General features: G+C 41.1%; 1 protein-coding gene and 1 long non-coding RNA gene across 2 annotated transcripts in view; one reads left to right on the top strand and one right to left on the bottom strand.

Annotated features, from left to right (window-relative positions):
• Nucleotides 1-24,108, bottom strand: part of LOC140185089 (galactosylgalactosylxylosylprotein 3-beta-glucuronosyltransferase 1-like) — a 212,040-nt gene that overhangs the window by 29,838 nt on the left and 158,094 nt on the right. Inside the window, exons 3-5 of the mRNA XM_072238346.1 lie at nt 22,690-22,832; nt 13,618-14,132; nt 3,189-3,485 (exon numbers count right to left, since the gene is read on the bottom strand). Coding sequence (XP_072094447.1) covers nt 3,189-3,485; nt 13,618-14,132; nt 22,690-22,801 — 924 coding nt within the window. The 5' untranslated portion in view covers nt 22,802-22,832. The remainder of the gene's footprint in view (nt 1-3,188; nt 3,486-13,617; nt 14,133-22,689; nt 22,833-24,108) is intronic.
• Nucleotides 2,978-10,997, top strand: LOC140185090 (uncharacterized). Its single transcript, XR_011882494.1, has 3 exons — nt 2,978-3,290; nt 4,804-4,888; nt 9,910-10,997. It is a non-coding gene; the product is annotated as an uncharacterized lncRNA (long non-coding RNA).

Below are 24,108 nucleotides of genomic sequence, written 5' to 3'. Positions count from 1 at the left end.
TCCGTTAGTCTTGCGAGACCATGGATCTGCACCTGGAAAGTCCTCACTCTCCAGGGCGCAGGCCTGGCCAAGGTTGTATGGAAGACCGGCAGTTGCCCATGCTGCAAGTCTCCCCTCTCCATGACACCAATGTTGTCCAAGGGAAGGGCAAGGGCCGATACAGCTTGGCACCGGTGTCGTCGCAAAGCACTGTGCGGTTAAGTGCCTTGCTCAAGGACATAACACGCTGCCTCGGCTGGGGCTCGAACTTACGACCTTCAGGTCGCTAGTCGAATGCCTTAACCACTTGGCCACGTACCACATCTATGTATTATGTGCTTACTATTTTTTACTATTTGCATGATTTGTCCTCTTTTGCACATTGGTTGTTTGACAGTCATTGTTGTGTTTTTTTCATGGATTCTATTGTGTTTCTTTGTTTTGTGGATGTCTGCAAGATGATGAATCTCAAGGTTATTTATGGTATGCGTACTTTGATCTTTCAAGAGGGGTTGGAGGCTTTGACCCAGGGTGCAATATTGGCTTGACTCAGAGCCTTGTGCTGTAGCTCTTGGTAGGGTCACCCATGCCAAACAGGTCAAAGGGTAAAGGTCAAACTAATAGTGGTCTGCCGATCCTCCAGGTTCAGCGGTTCACCTCAATCCTAACAACCCTGAGTGATTCAATTTTTTCTTTTAATCAGTCAGTGAAACAGCAATGGAGATGATATGGACAGAGAGAGATGGAGTGATGGAACACCAGTGGCATAACGAGCAGTTTAAAAAAACATACTTCGATAATACATTTGAACATCGAACTTAAATTATAAATAACTAAGCCTATCTTGACAGAAATCTTTTTGCAGTATTAAAGGTTTTTAATAAATACAATGAGAGGGAGAAAGGTAAACCCATGCAGTGTTTACCAGCATTCATTCCCTTCGGATTCAGAATAAGAATGTAGTGATTGATCATTGACATAGTGATTTTACTGAAAAATAAAAACAATTTTCAATTGTAATTTTGAAATTATAGTTTTCTTTCTTGCCCTTTAACTTGCATCTTGCAAAATGCTTTGGGATTGTTATGCCAAATTATAGAGTGCTTGATAGCAGCCCTCTTGATTTTCTCACTACCTTCTCAAGCTATAGATTTCTACATCATATAAAAAAATTACCATTTTAATTTATACAAGGGCTTCTGGCACTGGACACTGTTATTTCAAGATCCCCTCCCTCATTTAATGCTGCCAAAATCTAGTGTTTACACATTTTCCTTAAGTTTGTGCGGGTAACTTGATAACTAATGGAGAAAATAACAGACAACTCTATGACTAATCATTACCTCGAAACACAGTGAATATATGAAAGAAAAAACCTTCGCATGTTTGCCTTGTGAAGGGTTCGCTAACTTGGGAAAAGCAGAAAAAGGGGGTTCAAAAATGGAAACTGGTTCTTTTCTACATTTTATATATAGCAAATTTATTTATTTTCTGTATTCAGAGGCTACGTGTGAGGTAAAGTTTATTAACAGAGACATTAAAATTTCTTTAAATTACTTGAGTGTATTGACTTTGCAGCATTGTATGAGATTAACAAATTTGTATGAAAGATTTATTAGATACAATCACATGGGAAATATTCTAATACGATTAAAATTGATATGAGGTACCAGAGGTACATTAATCGCTATCAAATGATTACACACTCGATAACTTATAGAGCAATCATGAGAACATACCCTCATTATTACACGCATTAACAGTACATTTTCTACAAGCATGTGGGCTGAACTCTAGTGCTTTCTGAGAGAAGGAGAAAATGTCACTTGGTTGTTATACCTATTCTTTATAAAAACATAGATTGAAACTCTGGTTTATAACCTTAGCTAATAGCATAGAAACAGGCCCCTTATCCCATCTAGTCCATGTGAACATTATTCTGCCTGATCTCGCTGCAATTCTGAAAGCTGCACTGTTATTTAAAGGACTCACCTAGACTTCAGATTTCCTAAGAATCTCACACAAACCAATGCAAATGATTTGGAAGTTGGTGCCATCTGAGATTCCCGAAGTCTTCAGCATTTGTTTAAAAGACTTTATAATAAAAGTTGGTGCTGGTCACTCTCTCTAATAAAATTCATCATTACCTCGTTTCTGAAGCTGCTTCTTTCATGTCCTTGTGGAGGCTCTAAAATTTAACTGAATTATTTCTGTTGCATGGATATTAATGAACACATTTAAACACCTTTAAATGAGCAATGTTTCAATTTACTAGGAAATAGACTACACAAATGATTGATTCTATCTGGCTTTACTTTGTGCAGTTTTCAAAGTTATTTTAGTCAGTTCAAGTTAACTTTCTCACAGACAGTACATGAGCTATTCTGACCCAAAACATATTTCTTGTTTGAAATGTGCTTTTAAGCCAAATGCGTAGTTGTTACTTTTTAATATTGCAAAGCAACGGTTAAAAGAAAAAGATACTGTGATCTAAAGTGCTCTAACCTGTGATAGCTCATGGCAGATTTAGTGATGGGTCAATGAATCTGATTGGAAACTCGGTGTTTGGAGGAATACAAGTACTTTTTAAAACAAACACAATTTTGGCACATTTTGTATCTGGGTTGGTGACTGGTCAAAATGGAAATTCATCCCTATATTCACCCTGATCAAATGTTGAGTCTTTTCTCTATAGTGGGTATGAAAATCCCATGACTCCAGCCGAGAATGACAGAAAATTCTCCCTGTTGTGTATGTAATATTTCAGTAATATTGTAAATATATTGTTTGGTTCAGCATTATTGTTTACATAATGCATTGCGGGTTATATGTAAAAGTACGTAAACACCATACATCATTACCCCACCACATCATAAATGTGCACTTTGCTTAAAGTAAAAACAAAGTTAGACTCATATTCCTGGTGCTGTATCTTTCTTTTAATTAGTTTAATGTTTTGGAGTTACAAAACATAACACTCCCAGTGGTGTGACTAAAATTTACTCCTGTGCCAACACTTATAGTTTCAAATTTAACTACTTATTCATTGCATCTTTCTCTGCAGGACTTGCTACAAACTGCTGTGTTTATCTACAAAACAACTCAAGAAGAAAGCATTTCGCCGTATAGTAATACCTCATGGATGTGAATGTTGCATCGTATAGTGCTCCTTTTGTTACCAAGATCGGGATTTATACAAAAAGAGCTACCTTAGTGCAATTGGCTGCTTTAGGTTCCAGGTCATTGAGTGTCACCAACTCTCGAAGGAGACTACTTTCTTGATAACCTCCCTTGACTCCACGCAGCTTAAAGTAAGCTTGAGGTCTCTGCAGAATTAATCGGAGATTTATTGCAAACCCTGCCATATCTATGGCAAAGGGTCTGTGCGGGTCAAACACTGTTTTCCATCCATAAACCTTTCCTGCTGCATTTACTTTTGGAGATTCATAGCGGAGTCCGCCTACAAAGGCAACAGGCCAGACTGAGACTTTCCTTGTAGTGCGCATCTGAAAGTAAAGAAAAGGAAATAGTTATTTCTTTACATATTTCACAAGGATTTTATGCTTCAAATTTGACGTGACTGTTTAATCAATATGTATTGAGGACTTGGACCAAAGGCTGTGCACTGATACTCTTGTGTTTGGAGCTAGTCTGGCCATTCAGTGTAATCAATTATTCTCAGGCCAGTTATTGAACAGATACATGGCATCTGTTTTACCGAACAGTGGAAGTCCCATAGACTGACTTCCCCAATGAAGAAGACTACATCAAAATGAGGTGAACAATTCGGGTGACAGAATCAGCAACCATTTGAGATCCCTCCAGCTGCTAAACACTCACTAGTTAAATATTGCTGCACAAAGCAATTGCTGTATTGTGCTTTAATATCTGTTTATCTCTTGTGTAAGAGAATTACACCAGGAACATTTTCCCCATTCAGCAGATCAATAGTTTCATTTTATTGAAATTCATAGTGTTAAGTTATCTTGGTCTAGACCTATATAGAAATCTGAAAAAGAATATAGTAAGAAAATTGATTTTTTACAAGAATGTACTTTTGATTCATTTTCACTATTTAAAATTTTATTCTTTTGTTACTCCCCTAATTCTTATGTGTCAGCATTTTCTATGGAAAGATCAAGTCCTCTTTAAGTTCTAAAGTGACTGACTTACAAACCGGTTGCATGCGAGTGCACTGCATTTTGGTCGAATTCACAGAGAGCCGGTCTTTCACATGGATCCATCAGGATCACACCACTTGAATTAACTCAGTATTGGTGGAATACAGGTCTAGTGATTGATAAGTCTCCATTCTCAACATAAAAGTACATGTATTTCAGCACATACGTACACATTCACTCATCCATCCACCCACGAACATTCATATACTAAACTAATAATATGGACACTTACACATCAGCACTCAGTGCAAACACCAATTGTGCGCATTCTTTAACAATTATATAGAATCCTATTACTGGTAAGTTAATATTCCTCCACATATATTAAGCTGTTTTTCCTCTCTATGCATCTTTTGAGGTATTGTTGCCAAGCTCCTGACCCAAGCTATGCAAGTCCTCAATAGGTTTTGGACTATGTAAACTTATAGGCATTCTTTATGTCATTGGAACTGTCTTTCTCAGCAGTGGGAGTCACTGATCATTACAAGAGTTAACAACAGTTAACAACACTAAAACAATATGACTTTGCCTCATTTCACTTTCTGTTGGTGGCGTGATTGAATTGTGTCTGTGATATGATGTTTCTCTGAGTCCTGATGAAAGATCTCAGCCCGAAATGTTAACTGTTTGTTCCCTTCCATAGATGCTACATGGTCTGCTGAGTTCCTCCAGCATATTGTGTGTGTGTTACATTAGTTCACCTTCTTCTGACCCACTTCATCCATGTTGTAAGTATGCATCTCATTTTGTCACCTCTCCACATTGTGAACCCATGCTTTTGTCTATGAACTTTCTGTCCCACCTGGCTTGACCCTAAGCTCTAGGACGGGAAAGCAGGATAATACCCCATCACATGATCTGATGCTCATAGCCTTCAGCTCAGATACAGGCATGCTGCACACTTGGAGGATACTTCAGAAGCAGAATTTGAGCAGTACGAGTTATTGGGAACATGACCCAGAGGGGTAATGACAGTGTGGATCATTGAAGAGTGAGCCACATATTAACATTGTGGAGGAATTAGATGAGGGCTTCAGTGGGACCTGCCGGAGAGAGAGCCTGAGAGGCTCTGCCAAGTGTCTGGGAGGACAGGGACAACAAGGTTTATTGCAGAGCTTAGAGACTGCTGTCTTCTGTGTGACATTGGTGGCCGGCTTCAGTTCAGCACTGTTAGGTCGGCAATAAACCATGTTCAGGGTCAGACCTGGACTCACGGTGTCACTGTGCCACACTGGAAGCCATTGTGCAGTGTGGCAGACACCATCCAAACTGATGTTGTATTCGCGGCTCTGGCTTCTGGCCCCGAAGCTCTAATTGATGCCCTTATGGTTGCAGATACTGAAACTCTGAAGAAAGCCTGTGGCCCTCGAGCAATGTGCTGTCCAACAAGGGTGCCTAGGGTGTCCTTCAGGGTGGCAACATTCACCGACCCTTGATCGGAACCCTTGGGATGGACAGTCAGCCAACCATTCTCAACTATTGCTGCTTATGCTGTGAAGATTCAGTCCAAGGCGACTAGAATGCAAGAGTTGCTTAAAGGACTCACAGCCTTCCTCATTTTGCATTGGAGCCAACTGAAAGCTGGCTGTAGGTCTAAAAGGAGCACTCCTAGCAGCAGTGAGATGTGTAGAGACTGGTCAGAGGTAACCGGTTGGAGACTGCATGGTTTTAATCTTGACTGGATGTATAAACAGTTCGAATTGAGCTTCAAATGTGTGAATTGTTGTGAAGTAGATGCTTCAATTGCATGGAAAATGTGGAGGATGAGGGAAGCTTATTTCTTAAAAAGGATCTAGTGCTTTCCCAGCGTATATGTTGAACAAACTCTTCTTGGGCTTCCAGCCGGGTAAAGGTATCGACTATAATCAACGTTTCGATGACAAACTCTGCCATCGTCATCAGGGATGATGCTTGGGCATGTCTAGTCCGGTGGTGTGTATATACCCCCATCGTCCGTCCCTCCTGATTGGGTAGTCTGCATCCAATCAGGTTTCCGCTGACCCACCTTGTTTACAATCGAATTCCAGTTCTTACTTAGAATGAGACCTTCGTCTTTGTTAAAATTCTTTTCCTCTAGTTTTATTTCAATGGCTTCTTTCATCAGGTAGTCCAAAAGCCATTGATGCGGCACAGTAGTTTTGTGCTGTCAAAGTCAATCCTATGACCATTGCGAATGCAATGTTCTGCAACCACTGATTTCTCCAGCTAACCCAAATGGATATACCTCCTGTGCTCCTTGATGTGGGTTTGTACCGTATGCCCCGCCTGGTTGATATATGCTGCTCTGCATTCACAGGGAATCCTGTAAGTGCCAACCAACCTGAGTCCCAGGTTATCTTTGACCCGCATAAGCTGTGACTTGAGCTTCCTTACGGATATGTGGATGGTATTAACCTGGTATTACTTTAGGATCCTGGTGATCCTTCCAGAAACTGTTGAAATACAGAGAAGACAGACGGTAGCAGCAGGTTTCCTGGTTTTTCTATCAGCCCATTTGAGGGTCTGATTGATTTCCTTCACCTGGTAGCCATTCTGTAGAATCGTCGTGGGTAATCGTTTTATTTCCTTAGTGAGACTCTCCGGGTCCGAAATAGTGTTTGCATGATTAATCAAAGTAGAAAGAACTGCTCTACGTTGGGGGGCATAATGGTGGCTGTTACTGTTGAGGTACAAGTCCATGTGAGTGGGTTTCCAATAGACACCATGTCCAAGGCTCCAGTTTCCATCGTAGTAGAATGTCCAGGAATGGGACGCTTCTTTTCTTCTTCTTGAATAAAGTACCATGTGTTGGGCTCAGCTGACAGTGCAGTCCATATGCTGTGGTCTATTACATCACACAGATCTGCCACTGGCAATGCACTGCTGCATATGGATTGCAGCTCCTTTCCAGGAGGAACGAGAGGCAAAATAAAATGAAGATCATGGGCAGTTGGTGTTTGGCTGCCTTCAGCAAGTGGCAGATCCTTCTGAATACCTCTTTATGGAGCCTCTGTCTCTGCCAGTGTTGGTGCTCAGATCAGATCTCTGGAAAGCATTTGGCAGTTTGGATTCATGTTCCTCACTCTTCAGTGCCCTTCAAATCCCCCCACCCATCCTCAAGCCACTTTTGTTGTGAGGCTCCCCCCTTCTTTCTTCCCTTTTGTGCACGTGAATCATTGGGGAAGTCTATTTATTTCTGGATCCAGCAGCCCATTCAAGCAGCAGATGACTGATGACTTTAATGTCATGGTGTCATATAAAGATACAATACAGAGACAGGTCCTTCATCCTGCTCAGTCTGTACTTACCATTAATTGTACATTAATGTAACACAGGCGTTCCCAACCTTTTTTATGTCATGGACCCCTACCATTAACTGTGGGGTCGATGAACCCTAGGTTGGGAACTCCTGTCCTAATCTAACATTCATTATTCTCCTTGCTTTCCTACATCCTCATCATTCCCCTCGAGTTTTTACATTTGCTTGCAAGTTCTACCATGATAGGCAACTAAAGGAACAAAGGTCACTCGCACTGTGAGGCAACAACATTTTCTGCTGCATCACTTTGTCAAACACTCAAGAAGAGATAAAGATTTTCTGTAGGTTTTATTGTGCTGGGATTCTGAAAGAATGGTTAAAAAATATCATCCCAATTAAACGACACAAGGATGTGTACTTGAAGCTATAGGTCAGGGGCTCAATGGTGAGGTTAGGCTGGAGAGCTCATTCACTACAGGCAAGAACACAATGGGCTGAATGGTCTCCTGCTATACATTTTCCAAGATTGAACAATCTTCTGGCCAAAGGGTCTCCAACTTGTAGTTGCTTAGAATTCCTTATAACTTTCTATCTGTTTGGTTGTCATCAATCACCAAATAATAACTAGGCTGGAATAATGCTTGAAGGAGCATGATAACTGTCAGAGATGCAAAGTTAAATGCACAGCTTGTGAAAGACAAATGGTGGAAATATGTTTCATCTGTCACTGTCTCATTATCATATTTATCATTATGCTGTCACTGTGGGCTATCAAGCATTGTGATTTATGTCAGCTATATTACATACTGTTACTATTGTAATGGGCTGAACATTGTTTTTCATGTTGAGGCATAATGGGCCATGTAAGACTGAAAGTCAACTTGGAAAAAATTTGCCCTGGGGTAACATTGCTGACTCTGAACTTTCCAATGAGCTAAGACACTGCTTGGAGTCATCATAATTCTGGGACATTTAAAAGTTGCTTGCAATGGACCAAAACATGACCATCTGAATCAAGAATTAGCTGACAAAGATTGCAATTATGAAGTGGAGTGATAAGATTGAATTTATGAAGCATTGTACGGCAAAATGCAGGATTTAGGTTGGAATGCGGAGCATTTTGCATCATGACCTTTGGTGGATGCTGCACAAAGCTGTTACGGGAAAATTTAACAGAGAAACCTGGAAGAGTATCAGAGGCAAAGAGGAGAATATTATAAAGGTCAAAAGAAAGAGAAGTGATGATGAGAAAGATTAATAATAATAGTGATTTGGTTATGTCAGGCTTGTATATGTAAGGTTTGCAGGAGGAAGACCGTGGATGGTATTGATAGAGCTGCTGCCACACAACTACAGTGATCCAAGTTCATCCTGACCTCCAGTCCCATCCATACGGAGTTTGTGTGTTTTCCCTGTAACTGTGACACTATTTCTGTGTTACCTTTTTCCTTGCACTATCTTGGTGTACTTAGGTTTTGAAATGATCTGCATGGATGGCATACAAAACAAAGTTTTTCATCAGCATCTTGGTACACGTGACAATAATAAACTAATTATCAATTGCCCTGGATGTCCTGTGAATTAGCCACTGTAAACTGGTATATGTGTCATGGGATTGGGGAGGCTGTTAAGTGGAACATGGGGAGAATATGTCACAGGGAAACTCTTGAAGGAATGGGATAGCTCTGTGAGCAGCAGAGTCCTGATGGATTTCTTTGCCATAAGGCAGTATATACTCACTGGTCACTTCGTTATGAACCTCCTGTAGCTAATAAAATGGCCACTGAGTGTATGTTTGTGGTCTTCTGCTGTCGTAGCCCATCCACTTCAAAGTTCAACATACTGTATGTTTAGATATGCTCTTCTGCACACCACTGTTGTAATGTGTGGTGATTTGAGTTCCTGTCAGCTGCACCAGTCTGGCCATTCTCCTCTGACCTTTCTTATTAACAAGGCATTTTTGCCCACAGAACCGGCATTCACCAGATGTTTTATATTTTTTGCACCATTCTCTGTAAACTCTAGAGACTGTTGTGCATGAAAATCTCAGGAGATCAGCAGTTTCTGAAATACTCAAACCACCGCATTTGGCAACGACAATCATTCAACAGTCAGTCACTTAGATCACATTTCTTTCCCATGCTGATGTTTGGTTTGAACAACAGCTGAACCTTTTGACCATGTCTGCATGCTTTTATGCATTGAGTTGCTGCCACATGATTGGCTGATTAGATATTTGCATTAACGAATAGGTGTGCGGATATACCTAGTAAAGTGGCTGCTGAGTGTATATGATATAAAAAAGTTAATAAGTTCATAGATATTAACAGAGAAAATCAAGCAGATAAAGCAAATGGGAAGAGGGTGTTGGAGGGACATAATGGTGTGATGTAGGGCAATGTTAACTCCAACATTACTCTGTGCTTGTACTAAAAGAACAGGTCAGATTTTAGGTGTTCTGGAGTGAGTGAACTATCTACTGATTGCCTCCATTCTTTCTACCATCTGTAGAGTGCAAAACTAGAATAACTGCATTTCAGCAGCAGGAAGAAGTATCAACAAGATGCCCTGCAACAACTCACCAAGGATTTCTCTGTAGCGTCACACAAACTGAAGAATCCGATCACACAAAAGAACAACACAACAGCAGGCCAATGCCAATGGTAATACTGCTTTTTTTAAGCACTGTTACAGGATGCCCCCCATTCTGATTTGTGGGATGTTATTTGTCCATTTACTGATGGTGGATAAAGTCTTGGAAATCCATTTGTGTACCCACGGTGGGACTCTTCCCACCATAAAAGCTAGTCTCTCAGGTGATTGCTGTCTTCTTATGGCTAATAGGAATGGGAACTGAATATTGATTTAGCATTATCAAATGTCCTGTAAGTGTCACCCTCAAATGTCCTTCTTGAATGACCTGTTTAATATCTCATCCTGATTTTATGTAACATGCACAATCCTACTTTCAGATGACCTACTGTTCTCCATAATTTAACAGTCAATGCCCTCATTTTAAATTTTCCCTTTTGCCTTCAAAATTTTCAATAGCTTCACCTGTCTTTGTAATATTATACTCCTTGAGATCTTTGCACACTTACAGTGAACTCTACACCCCCCCCCAATAACTGCCCCACCAATAGTGGTAGATCCTTCAGCTGTGCTGAACCAAATCCCTTGTATTTCTGTCCTTGAACCACTCCACTTCTTCAGATACCCCCTACAGCCTCTTTGATTGACTAAGTAGCTCAGTGAGAAATTTTGTTTTGTAGCACTCTATACAGATAAGCAACGGCTGTCTTCCTGTGCTGTGGGGGCGTGCCTTGTTCTGATTGTCGAAAGTCACTTCCGTTGTGATTGGTTAGCTTAGAAGCTGCAGCTGCTTTTCCCACTGGATAGATGCCTGGTGTCCAGTTTCAATATCCTGGGTATATAAAATAGCACATGGAAGAGGCTTTCTCTCTTCTTCCATTGTTTAAGACAAGGCCGTTGGGAAGGTATGCTTCGTGCGCACTTTTAACTAAGTATGTTTATTGAATGTATGTGTGTTTGTTGAGTATTCAGCTTTGTATTGTCTGTAACTTGGGGAACATGAATGTTTGGTTGAATTTTTACTGTTTGTAAATAAATTATTAATATACCTATTTGAAGTCAGTGCTTTTCCTGTCTCCCTTGCCAGACCTGCGAACCTGATAGAACATTACAATTCCTTAACCTTTATGCCATGTTATCAGATAAAACAAAAGAACTTCCTTCAGCTCCTGACACCAAATTATACATTCCACTTTGAGGTGGAACTTTAGTGTAACCGGGTGACCGTGTTGTCCTGAGTGTGTACTTTTCCCCAGGCTACAAAATTAGTTTGTTAATATTCCACAATAAATAAAACATACTGAAGGGAGCAAAGCATGCGAGCATTTGAGGTTACAGTACTTGTAACTAAACATTTAAATAGAGAAATGTTGACAAAATACATCCTGAGCACATAATGTGTCGTATTCTCAAATGGACAGGTTCATTATAATCTAAATCATCCAAGATACACAATTAAAATTAATTTTTGTAACTCATTCTGTTTAACTTCATACATCACTCCTCATTCTGTTTCATTCATTTGTTTCTAATATAGTAAAGAGATACTTTCCTAATTATAGCAAAACCATAAAATGTCAAGTGTTTTACAAGGACATGAGATCCTAGACTGAAAAGAGTTTTTTTTTGGCAAACGTGTTCTATTCACCAACCATATAATTATTATAATACATAGTTTCCAATAGTTAACCAAGGAAGCCTACCGTCCCTCCTCTACTAATGAAAAAGCAAGTATATCTAATGGCATTAACGTATCTTTCTCAGCAACAATCATTAGCTGGCTTTGATGAAAGTCTCTCCCATTATCAGGTGGTAGGTGGAGTTGTGGTGTAGGGAATGGGGTAAAACTAATTTTAATTCAAAAAGATCTGAATATTATTCCTGTGCCGTCTGGTTCACGGCTCATTGTTCATGGCCATGATTAACTCACATGCGTCACCATTTTGAAGACTACATTATGCTCCCTCTTAAGGGTTGGTAAATTGATTTTTTTAAATACAAGTTCCCAGCCCTTAAGGACAATGCCCTTGAACAGGAAAACCTGCTAAAAGTAGAGAATACAGCCCAGTCCATCCACAGGCAAAGCCCTCCCCACCATTGAACACATTTACAAGGAGCACTATCGCAAGAAAACAGCATCCATCATCAAGGATCCCCACCATCCAGGCTATACTCCCTTCTTGCTGCTGCCACCAGGAAAGAGGTACAGGAGTCTCAAGTCCCACAACACCAGGTTCAGGAAGAGTTATTACCCCTCAACCATAAGGCTCTTGAACCAGAGTGATAACTTCACTCACCCCAACACTGAACTGATTCCAGAATCTATGGACTCACTCTTAAGGACTATAACTCATGTTCTTGATATTAATTGCTTATTTATTTATTATTGTTATTTTTTTTTGTATTTGCAGTTTGTTGTCTTTCGCACATTGATTATTTGGTTGTGGATCGTGTGTGGTTTTTCATTGATTCTATTGTGTTTCTTTGTATCTACTGTGAATGTCTGCAAGAAAATGAATCTCAGGGTAGTATATGGTAGCATATATGGACTTTGATAATAAGTTTACTTCAAACTTTTAAATCTCCAGGAGTTTGAGGAGACAAAACTGCAAATAATATTACAATTGCTCTGTACAATATTGATATAACTAGTTCTAACAAACAATAAAATGTCTTGCAGAAATACAGAGTATCCAGTCTAGCTTATTGATAATTGTTTCATGCTCCCTCAAGATTTGCAGAATTTTTGAAGACATTAATTCACACTATGCACTTTTACTGTTCTCTGGTCACATTTATATTGTTCACATTTCTCAACATTTATAGCCCATCTCTCTGAGCAGAATCTTTTATTTGTCTCTTTGTTATCAATTTACACAATTTTTGGATCAACTTCAATATCTAAGGGTAGTGAGTACAGACATTACAGAAACATATCTAATGCTGAGAAATGTTTTTCAATTCAGTAGGTATCCTATCACCATTGTTTGTAGAAAAGTTTCCTCTTCCACCCCAGGCCAAGAGTGTATGCAGAGGAGAATGCTTCTCGGGGGGATAAATAGCCCATTTACACAAAAGCCATATGCTTTTTTTGTAGAGTTAATGTTTGGAACTGAGAAATGAGGCAAATAATCTGAGATTCCAAATGCAAACTTTTTGGGTTATTGAAGAGAATAGGAGCACAGTGTTGCAGGCTGTAACTCGAAGATTCAGACAGTATTTCTGATTGGCACCATTTCTGACTTTCAATTTGAGTCCATTATTCAGTGAGCAGTCTTGATGAAAGATGACAGCTTTCTCAGAATCTACTATTTATGGGAATACATGATTAAATTATCTACTAAATATCAAGAAGATAACTCCCAATCAATGAAGCTTTTAACCAATATTAAGATCCTTCTATAATCCAACAACATAAAGATTGGTCATTGGGACATACATCTACCAGCTAAATGCTGAAGGAATATCAAGAGCAAACATGATATCCTAGGTTCATTAGTAACATCATCGATATTCTCACACTACAAGAAATCCTCAACTTTAATGATGAACAAGTATAACAATCCAAGTTCAGGCCACAAATTATTACCTGTTCTAATTGTTGTCACCTTTTTTGATACAACTTACCTCCTCAAACAACTCTAAACTGTACGTATTGTCGTCATCAGCAAAATATACGATTCCTTGCTGGGTGTTGTTCAAATTGAACATTTCCCGTAACCACCTCAGTGCCAGGTTTCTCTGCATGGTGCCACGTGGAAATCGAGGATCCCGAATGTCCCCTCTCAGCTTGTAACTGCGCGGTGTCTCTACATTCAAGTGTGTGTAGTTAAGGCCTGTCTCCTTGAGGAGTCGGGTCACCAGTGTGGTTCTTCTCTGTGAATCCTCCACAACTATCCAGTGGAGGCTGGGCACGTGAAGCAGGGTGTTAGCAACTCGCGTCAGTTCTGCCTTCTGTACAGGTCTACTGTAAGTTGGAGTGATGACATGAATCGTGGGGAGGATGTCTGACCATGGAGGAGGTCGAGTGTAAACATACTCTGTCCTGATCACCTCCACAATATCCTTATCTGATGGGCAATATTCCTTGGAGTCTGATGACTGACCAAAATCTCGACGGTTGGCAACCTCACTCCCATCGTCTGAAAGAAAAATGACATTAAGTTAAAGAGGGGTAACTTTGAAGGTATGAGTCGTGAATTCGCTAAGATAACTGGCAAATGACACTTAAAGGATTGACAGTGGATATGCAATGGCAAGCATTTAAAGGTTGCATGGATGAACTACAACAATTGTTCATCCCAGTTTGGCAAAAGAATAAATCAAGGAAGGTAGTGCACCCGTGGCTGACAAGGGAAATTAGGGATAGTATCAATTCCAAAGAAGAAGCATACAAATTAGCCAGAAAAAGTGGCTCACCTGAGGACTGGGAGAAATTCAGAGTTCAGCAGAGGAGGACAAAGGGCTTAATTAGGAAGGGGAAAAAAGATTATGAGAGAAAACTGGCAGGGAACATAAAAACTGACTGTAAAAGCTTTTATAGATATGTAAAAAGGAAAAGACTGGTAAAGACAAATGTAGGTCCCCTACAGACAGAAACAGGTGAATTGATTATGGGGAGCAAGGACATGGCAGACCAATTGAATAATTACTTTGGTTCTGTCTTCACTAAGGAGGACATAAATAATCTTCCAGAAATAGTAGGGGACAGAGGGTCCAGTGAGATGGAGGAACTGAGCGAAATACATGTTAGTAGGGAAGTGGTGTTAGGTAAATTGAAGGGATTGAAGGCAGATAAATCCCCAGGGCCAGATGGTCTGCATCCCAGGGTGCTTAAGGAAGTGGCCCAAGAAATAGTGGATGCATTAGTGATAATTTTTCAAAACTCGTTAGATTCTGGACTAGTTCCTGAGGATTGGAGGGTGGCTAATGTAACTCCACTTTTTAAAAAAGGAGGGAGAGAGAAACCGGGGAATTATAGACCGGTTAGCCTAACGTCAGTGGTGGGGAAACTGCTGGAGTCAGTTATCAAAGATGTGATAACAGCACATTTGGAAAGCGATGAAATCATCGGACAAAGTCAGCATGGATTTGTGAAAGGAAAATCATGTCGGACGAATCTCAAAAGAATTTTTTAAGGATGTAACTAATAGAGTGGATAGGGGAGAACCAGTAGATGTGGTATATTTGGATTTTCAAAAGGCTTTTGACAAGGTCCTACACAGGAGATTAGTGTGCAAACTTAAAGCACACGGTATTTGGGGTAAGGTATTGATGTGGATAGAGAATTGGTTAGCAGACAGGAAGCAAAGAGTGGGAATAAACGGGACCTTTTCAGAATGGCAGGCAGTGACTAGTGGGGTACCGCAAGGCTCAGTGCTGGGACCCCAGTTGTTTACAATATATATTAATGACTTGGATGAGGGAATTAAATGCAGCATCTCCAAGTTTGCAGATGACACGAAGCTGGGCGGCAGTGTTAGCTGTGAGGAGGATGCTAAGAGGATGCAGGGTGACTTGGATAGGTTGGGTGAGTGGGCAAATTCATGGCAGATGCAACTTAATGTGGATAAGTGTGAAGTTATCCACTTTGGTGGCAAAAGTAGGAAAACAGATTATTATCTGAATGGTGGCCGATTAGGAAGAGGGGAGGTGCAACGAGACCTGGGTGTCATTATACACCAGTCATTGAAAGTGGGCATGCAGGTACAGCAGGCGGTGAAAAAGGCGAATGGTATGCTGGCATTTATAGCGAGAGGATTCGAGTACAGGAGCAGGGAGGTACTACTGCAGTTGTACAAGGCCTTGGTGAGACCACACCTGGAGTATTGTGTGCAGTTTTGGTCCCCTAATCTGAGGAAAGACATCCTTGCCATAGAGGGAGTACAAAGAAGGTTCACCAGATTGATTCCTGGGATGGCAGGACTTTCATATGAAGAAAGACTGGATGAACTAGGCTTGTACTCATTGGAATTTAGAAGATTGAGGGGGGATCTGATTGAAACGTATAAAATCCTAAAGAGATTGGACAGGCTAGATGCAGGAAGATTGTTCCCGATGTTGGGGAAGTCCAGAACGAGGGGTCACAGTTTGAGGATAAAGGGGAAGCCTTTTAGGACTGAGATGAGGAAAAACTTCTTCACACAGAGAGTGGTGAATCTGTGGAATTCTCTGCCACAGGAAACAGTTGAGGCCAGTTCATTGGCTATATTTAAGAGGGAGTTTGATATGGCCCTTGTGGATACGGGGATCAGGGGGTATGGAGGGAAGGCTGGGGCGGGGTTCTGAGTTGGATGATCAGCCATGATCATAATAAATGGCGGTGCAGGCTCGAAGGGCCGAATGGCCTACTCCTGCACCTATTTTCTATGTTTCTATGTTTCTAAGTTCACCAACATAGTTTTGTTTGCCTACATTTGCAGAAAATGATATTTGTCCAGGTATCTAATTCCTTTGCCAGGGAAATTGGGCTCTCACTCTGGCACTAGATGGCACTCTGCTGCTTCATTGCATCTTAAATCTGAGGTATGCCACTATGCAAGATGATATCACAACATTGACTACAACTGGATTTATATAGTATTTAACAAGCCAAATTTATCACTGTACATCATCCAATTAATTATTATTGGAAGACAGTTACCCATAGAAATTACTATTGTACACAAAGGAAAGACTAATGCCTTTTGATTTAGTATTGTCACCAGATACACTGAGAAAATCTGCACTTTTCATTTTAAAATCCATATACAGTCAGACAATTAGATGGGACAGTTGTGTTAATAACACATCAAAGGTGGTGCTCCTGCCATTGCAGAATGCAGTCAATTCTATGATACCATGTCATTTCAGATGAGGTACTCAATGTGGGCACAGGGCAGAAGACATAATTATGTGACCCAAAATGAAGGAAGTTAGGAGCTGAGCCAAGGTGACATTCAATGACACGTTCAATGCATTCACAGTCCAAAGTGTTGAAATCTATATTTGGCCAAGTGTGTGGATTCATCATAACCATTTTGCACCAAGCTCACTTCTATCTGTTTCACTTTGCAGGCAAGGACTTGACTGGAGATTGAGAACTACCCAAAAAAAGGAGGGGATCAAAAAAGTTGGAGGACATTACCTCGGGCTGCATGTAGCTCACAGGGATTAATTACAGAGCATTATTAAAGACACTTATAGGACCAAGTGTTTTAGCCTTTGATCAAAGACCATGGATAAGATGGATAAGCTGAAAATGTGCCACCTAGTGCTGGCGTGAGAGCCCGATTTCACTGGCGAAGGATTATTATTTGTTTCTAAAAGCACAAACATGTTTAAAGTATGTTAATTTATGGAGTATCCCATTTGCTTTAATGCTACAAAAATCATAAAGCATTTGTTCATATTACATACTGTACAGTATGTCCAAAAAATATAGCAAAAAATATAGCCAAAAATATAGCATCTTCCCATCACCAACACTAGTTGTCAACTCTCATTATCCAGTACTCCCAGGCAATTATGTTATCCATCTTTAACATGCAGCTTGGAGCTTCCAGTGATTCATGCCTGACTTAGACTGTTCCAGGCAGATATGAGTTCCTTTATTCATCTTAATAAAAGTTGAGTGCTAATGGGACTTTATAGAATGAGAATTCTCAGAATGGAGAATGGGAGAATGTGACTGTTGAATAGGTCCAGCATTGAATATCTTAGCAAAGTTTTGATTTTATCGGTTGAAAGACTCATTCAAAAATTAACCCTCAAGAATAAATAATGAGGATAATATACTGAGTATTATCATTGTAAACTTGAGCATTAGGAATACACATACTTAAAAATTAGACAAATGTGATTACTATAAATTTGATTATCTAAGAACACTGACTGAAGCACAATTAATTTGGTTAAATCTAAAACATTATCAATATTGCTGTTTAATTGCAAAATAAAAAGTAGTTATATGTTAGTAAAATTAAATTCCAAGCTCTCTTTCGGCCTTGCTGTACAGAGTATTTTCAATATTCCTGTTTGATTTCAGAGTTATTTTATTGCCAGATTTTGCTTTTTGTTGTGATTTTCAACTTTTCCTCTGATAATAAATTGAGAGAAGACAGGGGAGAGAGTGGGAGAGGAAGAGAGCAGAGGGCAAGATGGGGAGAGAGGAGGAGGGAGGGGGGCGAGAGGGGGAGGGGAGAGAGAGGGATGGAGAGGGAGAGGGAGAAGGAGGGGGAGAGGGAGGAGGGAGAGGGGGAGAGAGGGAGAGGGGGAGAGGGAGAGGAGGAGAGGGAGAAGGAGGGAGATGGAGAGAACAACAACGACATCATGCCTAGTCCAGTGAATCTTTTTGCTTTGGACAAAGGCGAGACACAATCATGTCTTCTCTGCCCGGCTGAGGGACACTGAAGCACATCCCCAGCTGCCATCTAAAAGCTCTGGGAGAAGGCTGCTACTGCTGGCACCATGACCAGGTGCCGAAGGCAGTGGGACAAAATGCCTCCTTGGCCTTAACAATAATAGGCACCTCCGCCAACCCAGAAAGCCCATAGCCTTTGTCAAAGCTGGAGGACAACCACAGCCTCAGCCCAGATCACCAACAGGTTCAACATTTTCATATGATATAATTTGACCTTTCCGAATCCTTCTTATTAACTTAAAGTATATGAATAGGGGAGTGGAGTTGATGACATTACTGAATGTGTTCGATTTAAGATATTGGTCTAACATTGTTTTGTTCCGTTTGATTTTTTGGGTTTAGTGTTTAGTTCTTCTCTTGTTTTTTTGGGGGGGAGGTTCTTTTTTTTTCTTTTTATTTCTTTTTTCTCTATGATTAATTACATCATGAGTTTGGAAGTCTATTATAGCTGTGTTATCTGAATTCTGTATATGTTTATTAACAATAAGATTATTCCAATCTCTTTGTATCAACACTGTTATTTTGTTTATAACTTTGGAAAAATTAATAAAAAGATTTAAAAAGAAAGAAAGATCACCAGCAGGCTTGGTAGTCACATCACCTGACTGGCAGCTGAAAGTTGGCCTCGGCAAGCAACTAAAGTTCCCTGACTTCATCACTTCATCATCATCACTGAGGCCTGACATGGTCATTCTGTCAGAAACCACAAAGCAGGTGGTCATGGTAGAACTGACAGTGCCCTGGGAAGACTGGATTGGAAAGGAATTTGAGTATAAGGAAGTCTAATACCAGGAGCTGGTAGAGCAGTGCCAAAGACAGGGGTGAGAGGGCACGATGTGAGCCTAGAGAGGTGGGGTGTAGAGGTTTTGCTGGCTGCAGAACCTACTCTCTCCTTGGAATTACAGAGGCTGCAAACAGAAGAGCCATTAGGATCATCAGAGAGGCTGCTGAACGAGCCTCCAGAGGCTATGGATCAAGAGGTGTGACCCTGTGGATCAATGCTGCTGGGACACAAGCCGGGGCCTGATCAACTCTGGCTGGTCACCTGTGTGAGGGTGTCTGATGTTGAAAGACCTGAAACATCCGATCACCCTAGGTTACATCACTAACGATGTGTCCCAACGCATCCTAGTATGTACCTCAGCATTATTTTCATATACTCCATGCTGGAGGGATCAACAGTTTACTGAAGTATTAAATATAGTTAATTCAGTGGATAAGTGTCCATGTGTAATGTAGAAGCACATTGTGAACTAACAGAACCACAGAGGTAGGGATTAAACAAAAGATAACCTGCTGATATTGTGCAGATATTTGGGCCCTGTAATACTGAGTAACCTGCACCCATGGAATTAAGTAGCCATTTATTGTTTCTCTAAATTCATTGCAACAAATTCTTGGTCCTATGTACCTTGTTAAAGCTAAGTTTTCATTATGAAAGACTCATAAATCACACTCAGCGATTCAGGAACAGCTTCTTCCCTTCTGCTATCCGATTCCTAAATGGACATTGAAGCTTTGGACACTACCTCACTTTTTTTTAAATATACAGTATTTCTGGTTTTGCACATCTTTTTAAAATCTATTCATTATATGTAATTGATTTACTTGTTTATTTATTATGCTTTATTTTATTTATTATTATTAATTTTTTCTCTCTCTCTGCTAGATTATGTATTGCATTGAACTGCTGCTGCTAAGATAACAAATTTCACGTCACATGCCAGTGATAATAAACCTGATTCTGATTCAAGGCGGCTAGGAATCTATAGAGGTCTCTCATAATCTATAAGCAGCAGTAGTGATTTCAGTCACTAGTGGGGTAGTGGGATCCCTCAAGGATTGTAATTAGTGCTGATTTTCTTCACTATTTTTGTCAATGATTTTGAGAACTGGAACATTCTTAGTTGATAAAGTAGATTGCAGTCAGATATTGATCTGGTGATAGAAGGGTCCATATCTGGGAAATGTAAGTTGGTAAATTGGTTTACTATTGTCAGATATATCAGGATACATGTAAAGCTTGTTTGGTATACTGTTGTACTGTGGGGGGTGTGGTTTATGCTGATTGTCAAAAGTGGCTTTGTTGTGAATGGCTAGTTCAGAAACTGCAGCTGCTCTTCCCATTGGTTAGCTGCCTGGTGTCCAGTTTTAAATATTCTGGGTATATAAAATAGCACATGTGGGAGGTTCTTTCGCTCTTCCTTTGTTTAAGGGAAGTGGTGCACCTGACCATTGGGAAGGTATCTTCTGCGCACGCTTTCAAATAAGTATGTCTTTTGAATATTCAGCTTTGTAGTTTCTGTGTGTTGGCGCGTGGCCAAGTGGTTAAGGCGTTCATCTAATGATCTGAAGGTCGCTAGTTCGAGCCTTGGCTGAGGCAGCTTGTGTGTCCTTGAGCAAGGCACTTAACCACACATTGCTCTGCGACGACACCGGTGCCAAGCTGCATGGGTCCTAATGCCCTTCCCTTGGACAACATTGGTGGCGTGGAGAAGGTAGACTTGCAGCATGGGCAACTGCTGGTCTTCCATACAACCTTGCTCAGGCCTGTGCCCTGGAAACCTTCCAAGGTGCAAATCCATGGTCTCATGAGACTAACAGATGCCTACTTGTTTCTGTAACTAGGGGAACATGAATGTTTGATTCAATTATTACTGTTTTTGTGAGTAAATACTTATTTGCAGTCAGTGTTTTCTATCTCACTTGCCAGTCCCTTGACCCTGATTCAAAATTACAACTGTTCATACATATCAATTCATTACATCAGTTCACTGAGGTAGTACAAGGATGCAGAATAAGGTGTAACAGCTATAAAGAAAGTACAAAGTAGGTAGATAATAAGGTGCAAGGTCATAACAAGGTAGATTATGAGGACAAGTGTCCATTTTATCATACTAGGGAACCAATCAGCCTTTTAACAGCAGGGCAGAAGATCTTAAACATGATGGTACTTGTTTACAGGCTTTTGTATCTTCTGCATAACACACAAAATACTGGAGGAACTCAGCAGGTCAGGCAGCATCCATGGAAATGAATAAATAGTCGGCATTTCAAGCTGAGACCATTCTTCAGGACTGAAAGGGAAGGGGGCAGACAACAGAATAAAGAAGTTGGGGGGAGGGGAAGGAGGAGAGCTGGAAGGTGATAGGTGAAGCCAGGTGGGTAGGAAAGGTGAAGGGCTGGAGAGGAAGGATTCTGATCGGAGAGGAGAGTGGATCATAGGAGGAAGGAAAGGAGGAGGGGATCCAGAGGAGGTGACAGGCAGGGAAGAAGAGGTCAGAGTGAGAACTAGGAGAAGGGGGAAGGGGAGGGAATTTTTTTTTACCAGAAGGAGAAATCAATATTTGTACCATCAGGTTCAAGGCTACCCAGATGGTGTTGCTCCTCCACCCTGAGGGTGGTCTCATCATGGCACAAGAGGAGGCCACGGACTGACATGTTGGAACGGAATGGGAGTGGGAATTAAAATTTGGGGCACTGGGAAGATACAATTTTGGTAGATGGAGCAGATGTCCTCAACAAAGCCGTCCCCCAATATTACGACGGGTCCCACCAATATAGAGGAGGCCAAATCGGGAGCACCAGATACAGTAGACGACCCCAGCAGATTCACAGGAGAAGTGTTGCCTCACCTGGAAGGATTGTTTTGGGCCCTGAATGGAGGTGAGGGAGGAGGTGAATGGGAAGTTGTAGCATTTTGGCCACTTGCGGGGATAAGGACTGGCTGGAGACAAGTAGGGAGGGACGAATGGGCTGCTTGAGTAGAGAGAATGACCAAGGTGGGAGGGGTCTTTGATGAAGCTGGCTACTTTACCAAGGCAGCGAGAAGGTTTGCTAGAGGTCCACGGAGGGGAGGCTGGTTTCCGTGATGTGCTGAACTGTGTCCACGACTCTACATTGGTGTTCCCGTACTTTTGCTGCCCTCATCCTTCTGGCTGGACGAGGTTGTAGGCTTGGAAAGTGCTGTCAGAGGGCTTGTTGAGCTACTGCAGTGCATAAAGGTACTGTGTGTTGACGGTAGAGTGAATGGATGCTTGGGAATGTGGTGCCGATCATGCAGGTCGCTATGCCCATGTTTAGACATATCTGCTATTTTTAAACAAGTCTTATTTAGAATAGTGGATAGTGAAATGTGTACAAGGCATTAATTGATTTCTTTACCAAATATCTGGACTTCGATTTTTCAGCATCTAAGATCTAAGATATTTGCAGGTCTGTATGAAAATCTCCATTTATAGTTCTTTCAAGTGTCATTTTAAGATCGCTCTATCCATTTTGGTCAGATCATTACTTACCTTTTCGCAGTGTCAGCAGTGGTGAAACAGTGTTCTGGTGCCAGACGGTAATAAGCAGCGTCCATGGTAAAACAATCAACACAATTGCGAGGATGTCTCGTCTCTTCGGCATCTCCAGGGCTAGTCCAACATTTCTTCATCACCTAACACAAAACCCAAAGATTCAGAGCCGCGTGATATTCAACAGATATTCCACACAAGAAATTCCTATTTTATACATGAATTGTAGGAGACAAATATAGCAGATCCTGCACCATGGTGGTGAGGTACCATTTTGTCAAACTTTGAGGCAAAGGGTGGGAGCAGAGTGGGACGCAACATAAACATAATGCTGGAGAAACTCAGCAGATCAGGCAGCATCTATGGAAATAAATAAACAATTGATGTTTCGGGCCAAGTTGTAATGTATGGATCTATTCCTATTAGAGCAATGATCACCCCCCACCCCCAGCACTACATATTGATCTGTTGTCTGCGTATGTGCTGTTGTCTACGCATGCTCATTGTTTTCTCTCTCTCCCTGGATACACCAATTAAGACCATCTCCCGCATGAGTACTTTTATTTAATTGATATGTAGTTGTGCACAGACACAACAACTTGGCGACAAGTATGAACCTGAATGTTAGAAAATATCACCAACTGCATCGATAGTTACGGGATGAAACAGCGGGAGTTAACCAGTACGGAGAAGGCCTTCACAGCTGCTAACAAAGGCGTGAGTACAGTGCACAGTAACGGTGAAAGACGCGCTGAATTTAGAGTGAAAATAACGTGGTGATAGCTTCAGTCAGGAAAGTTGAGGAATTTGATAGTGCTAATGAAGGCTGGGAGTTGTATATTGAGAGGATTGAACTGTGGAGGAGTAAAAGAAAGCCCCTACACTTAGCTTAATGGACCCAAGAACGCACAATCTCTTACATAACTTAGTAACCGCTGAAAAGCCAGCAAGCAAGACGTTCGATAAAATTGTTGCCTTGCCTTGCGCCCTAAGCTCCTGGTGGAGTCGTCGGGGCGTCATCATGATAAGCTTTGCACCAGTCTGTTCCATCTGCCGCGGTTGTGTGCCAGAGCCTGGGTCACCGCAAATGTTCTCCCAGTCCATTCTTTAATGTTGTCCATCCATCTTTTCCTCTGTCTCCCTCTTCTTCTTCTTTTCCCCTCCACAGTTCCTTGTAGAATGGTCTTTGCAAGGCCACTGGATCTTGTTACGTGGCCATACCATCTCAGCTTTCTTTTCTTCACCGTTGTGAGAAGGTCTTCATGGGGGCCAATGTGGTGCTGGATGGTCTTGCAGACCTGTTCGTTTGTGATGTGGTCCAAGTGAGTGGTCTCAAGATGTTGCGATAGCATCTCATTTCCAATGCCTGTATCTTCCTCTGTAGCTCTGCTGTGAGGGTCCATGTCTCATGTGTGTACA

This window comes from Mobula birostris, chromosome 20 (genome assembly GCF_030028105.1).
Source record: "Mobula birostris isolate sMobBir1 chromosome 20, sMobBir1.hap1, whole genome shotgun sequence".
NCBI lineage: Eukaryota > Metazoa > Chordata > Chondrichthyes > Myliobatiformes > Myliobatidae > Mobula > Mobula birostris.
Note: the sequence above shows the minus strand (reverse complement) of the source record. Positions and strands in the feature narration are given on the sequence as shown.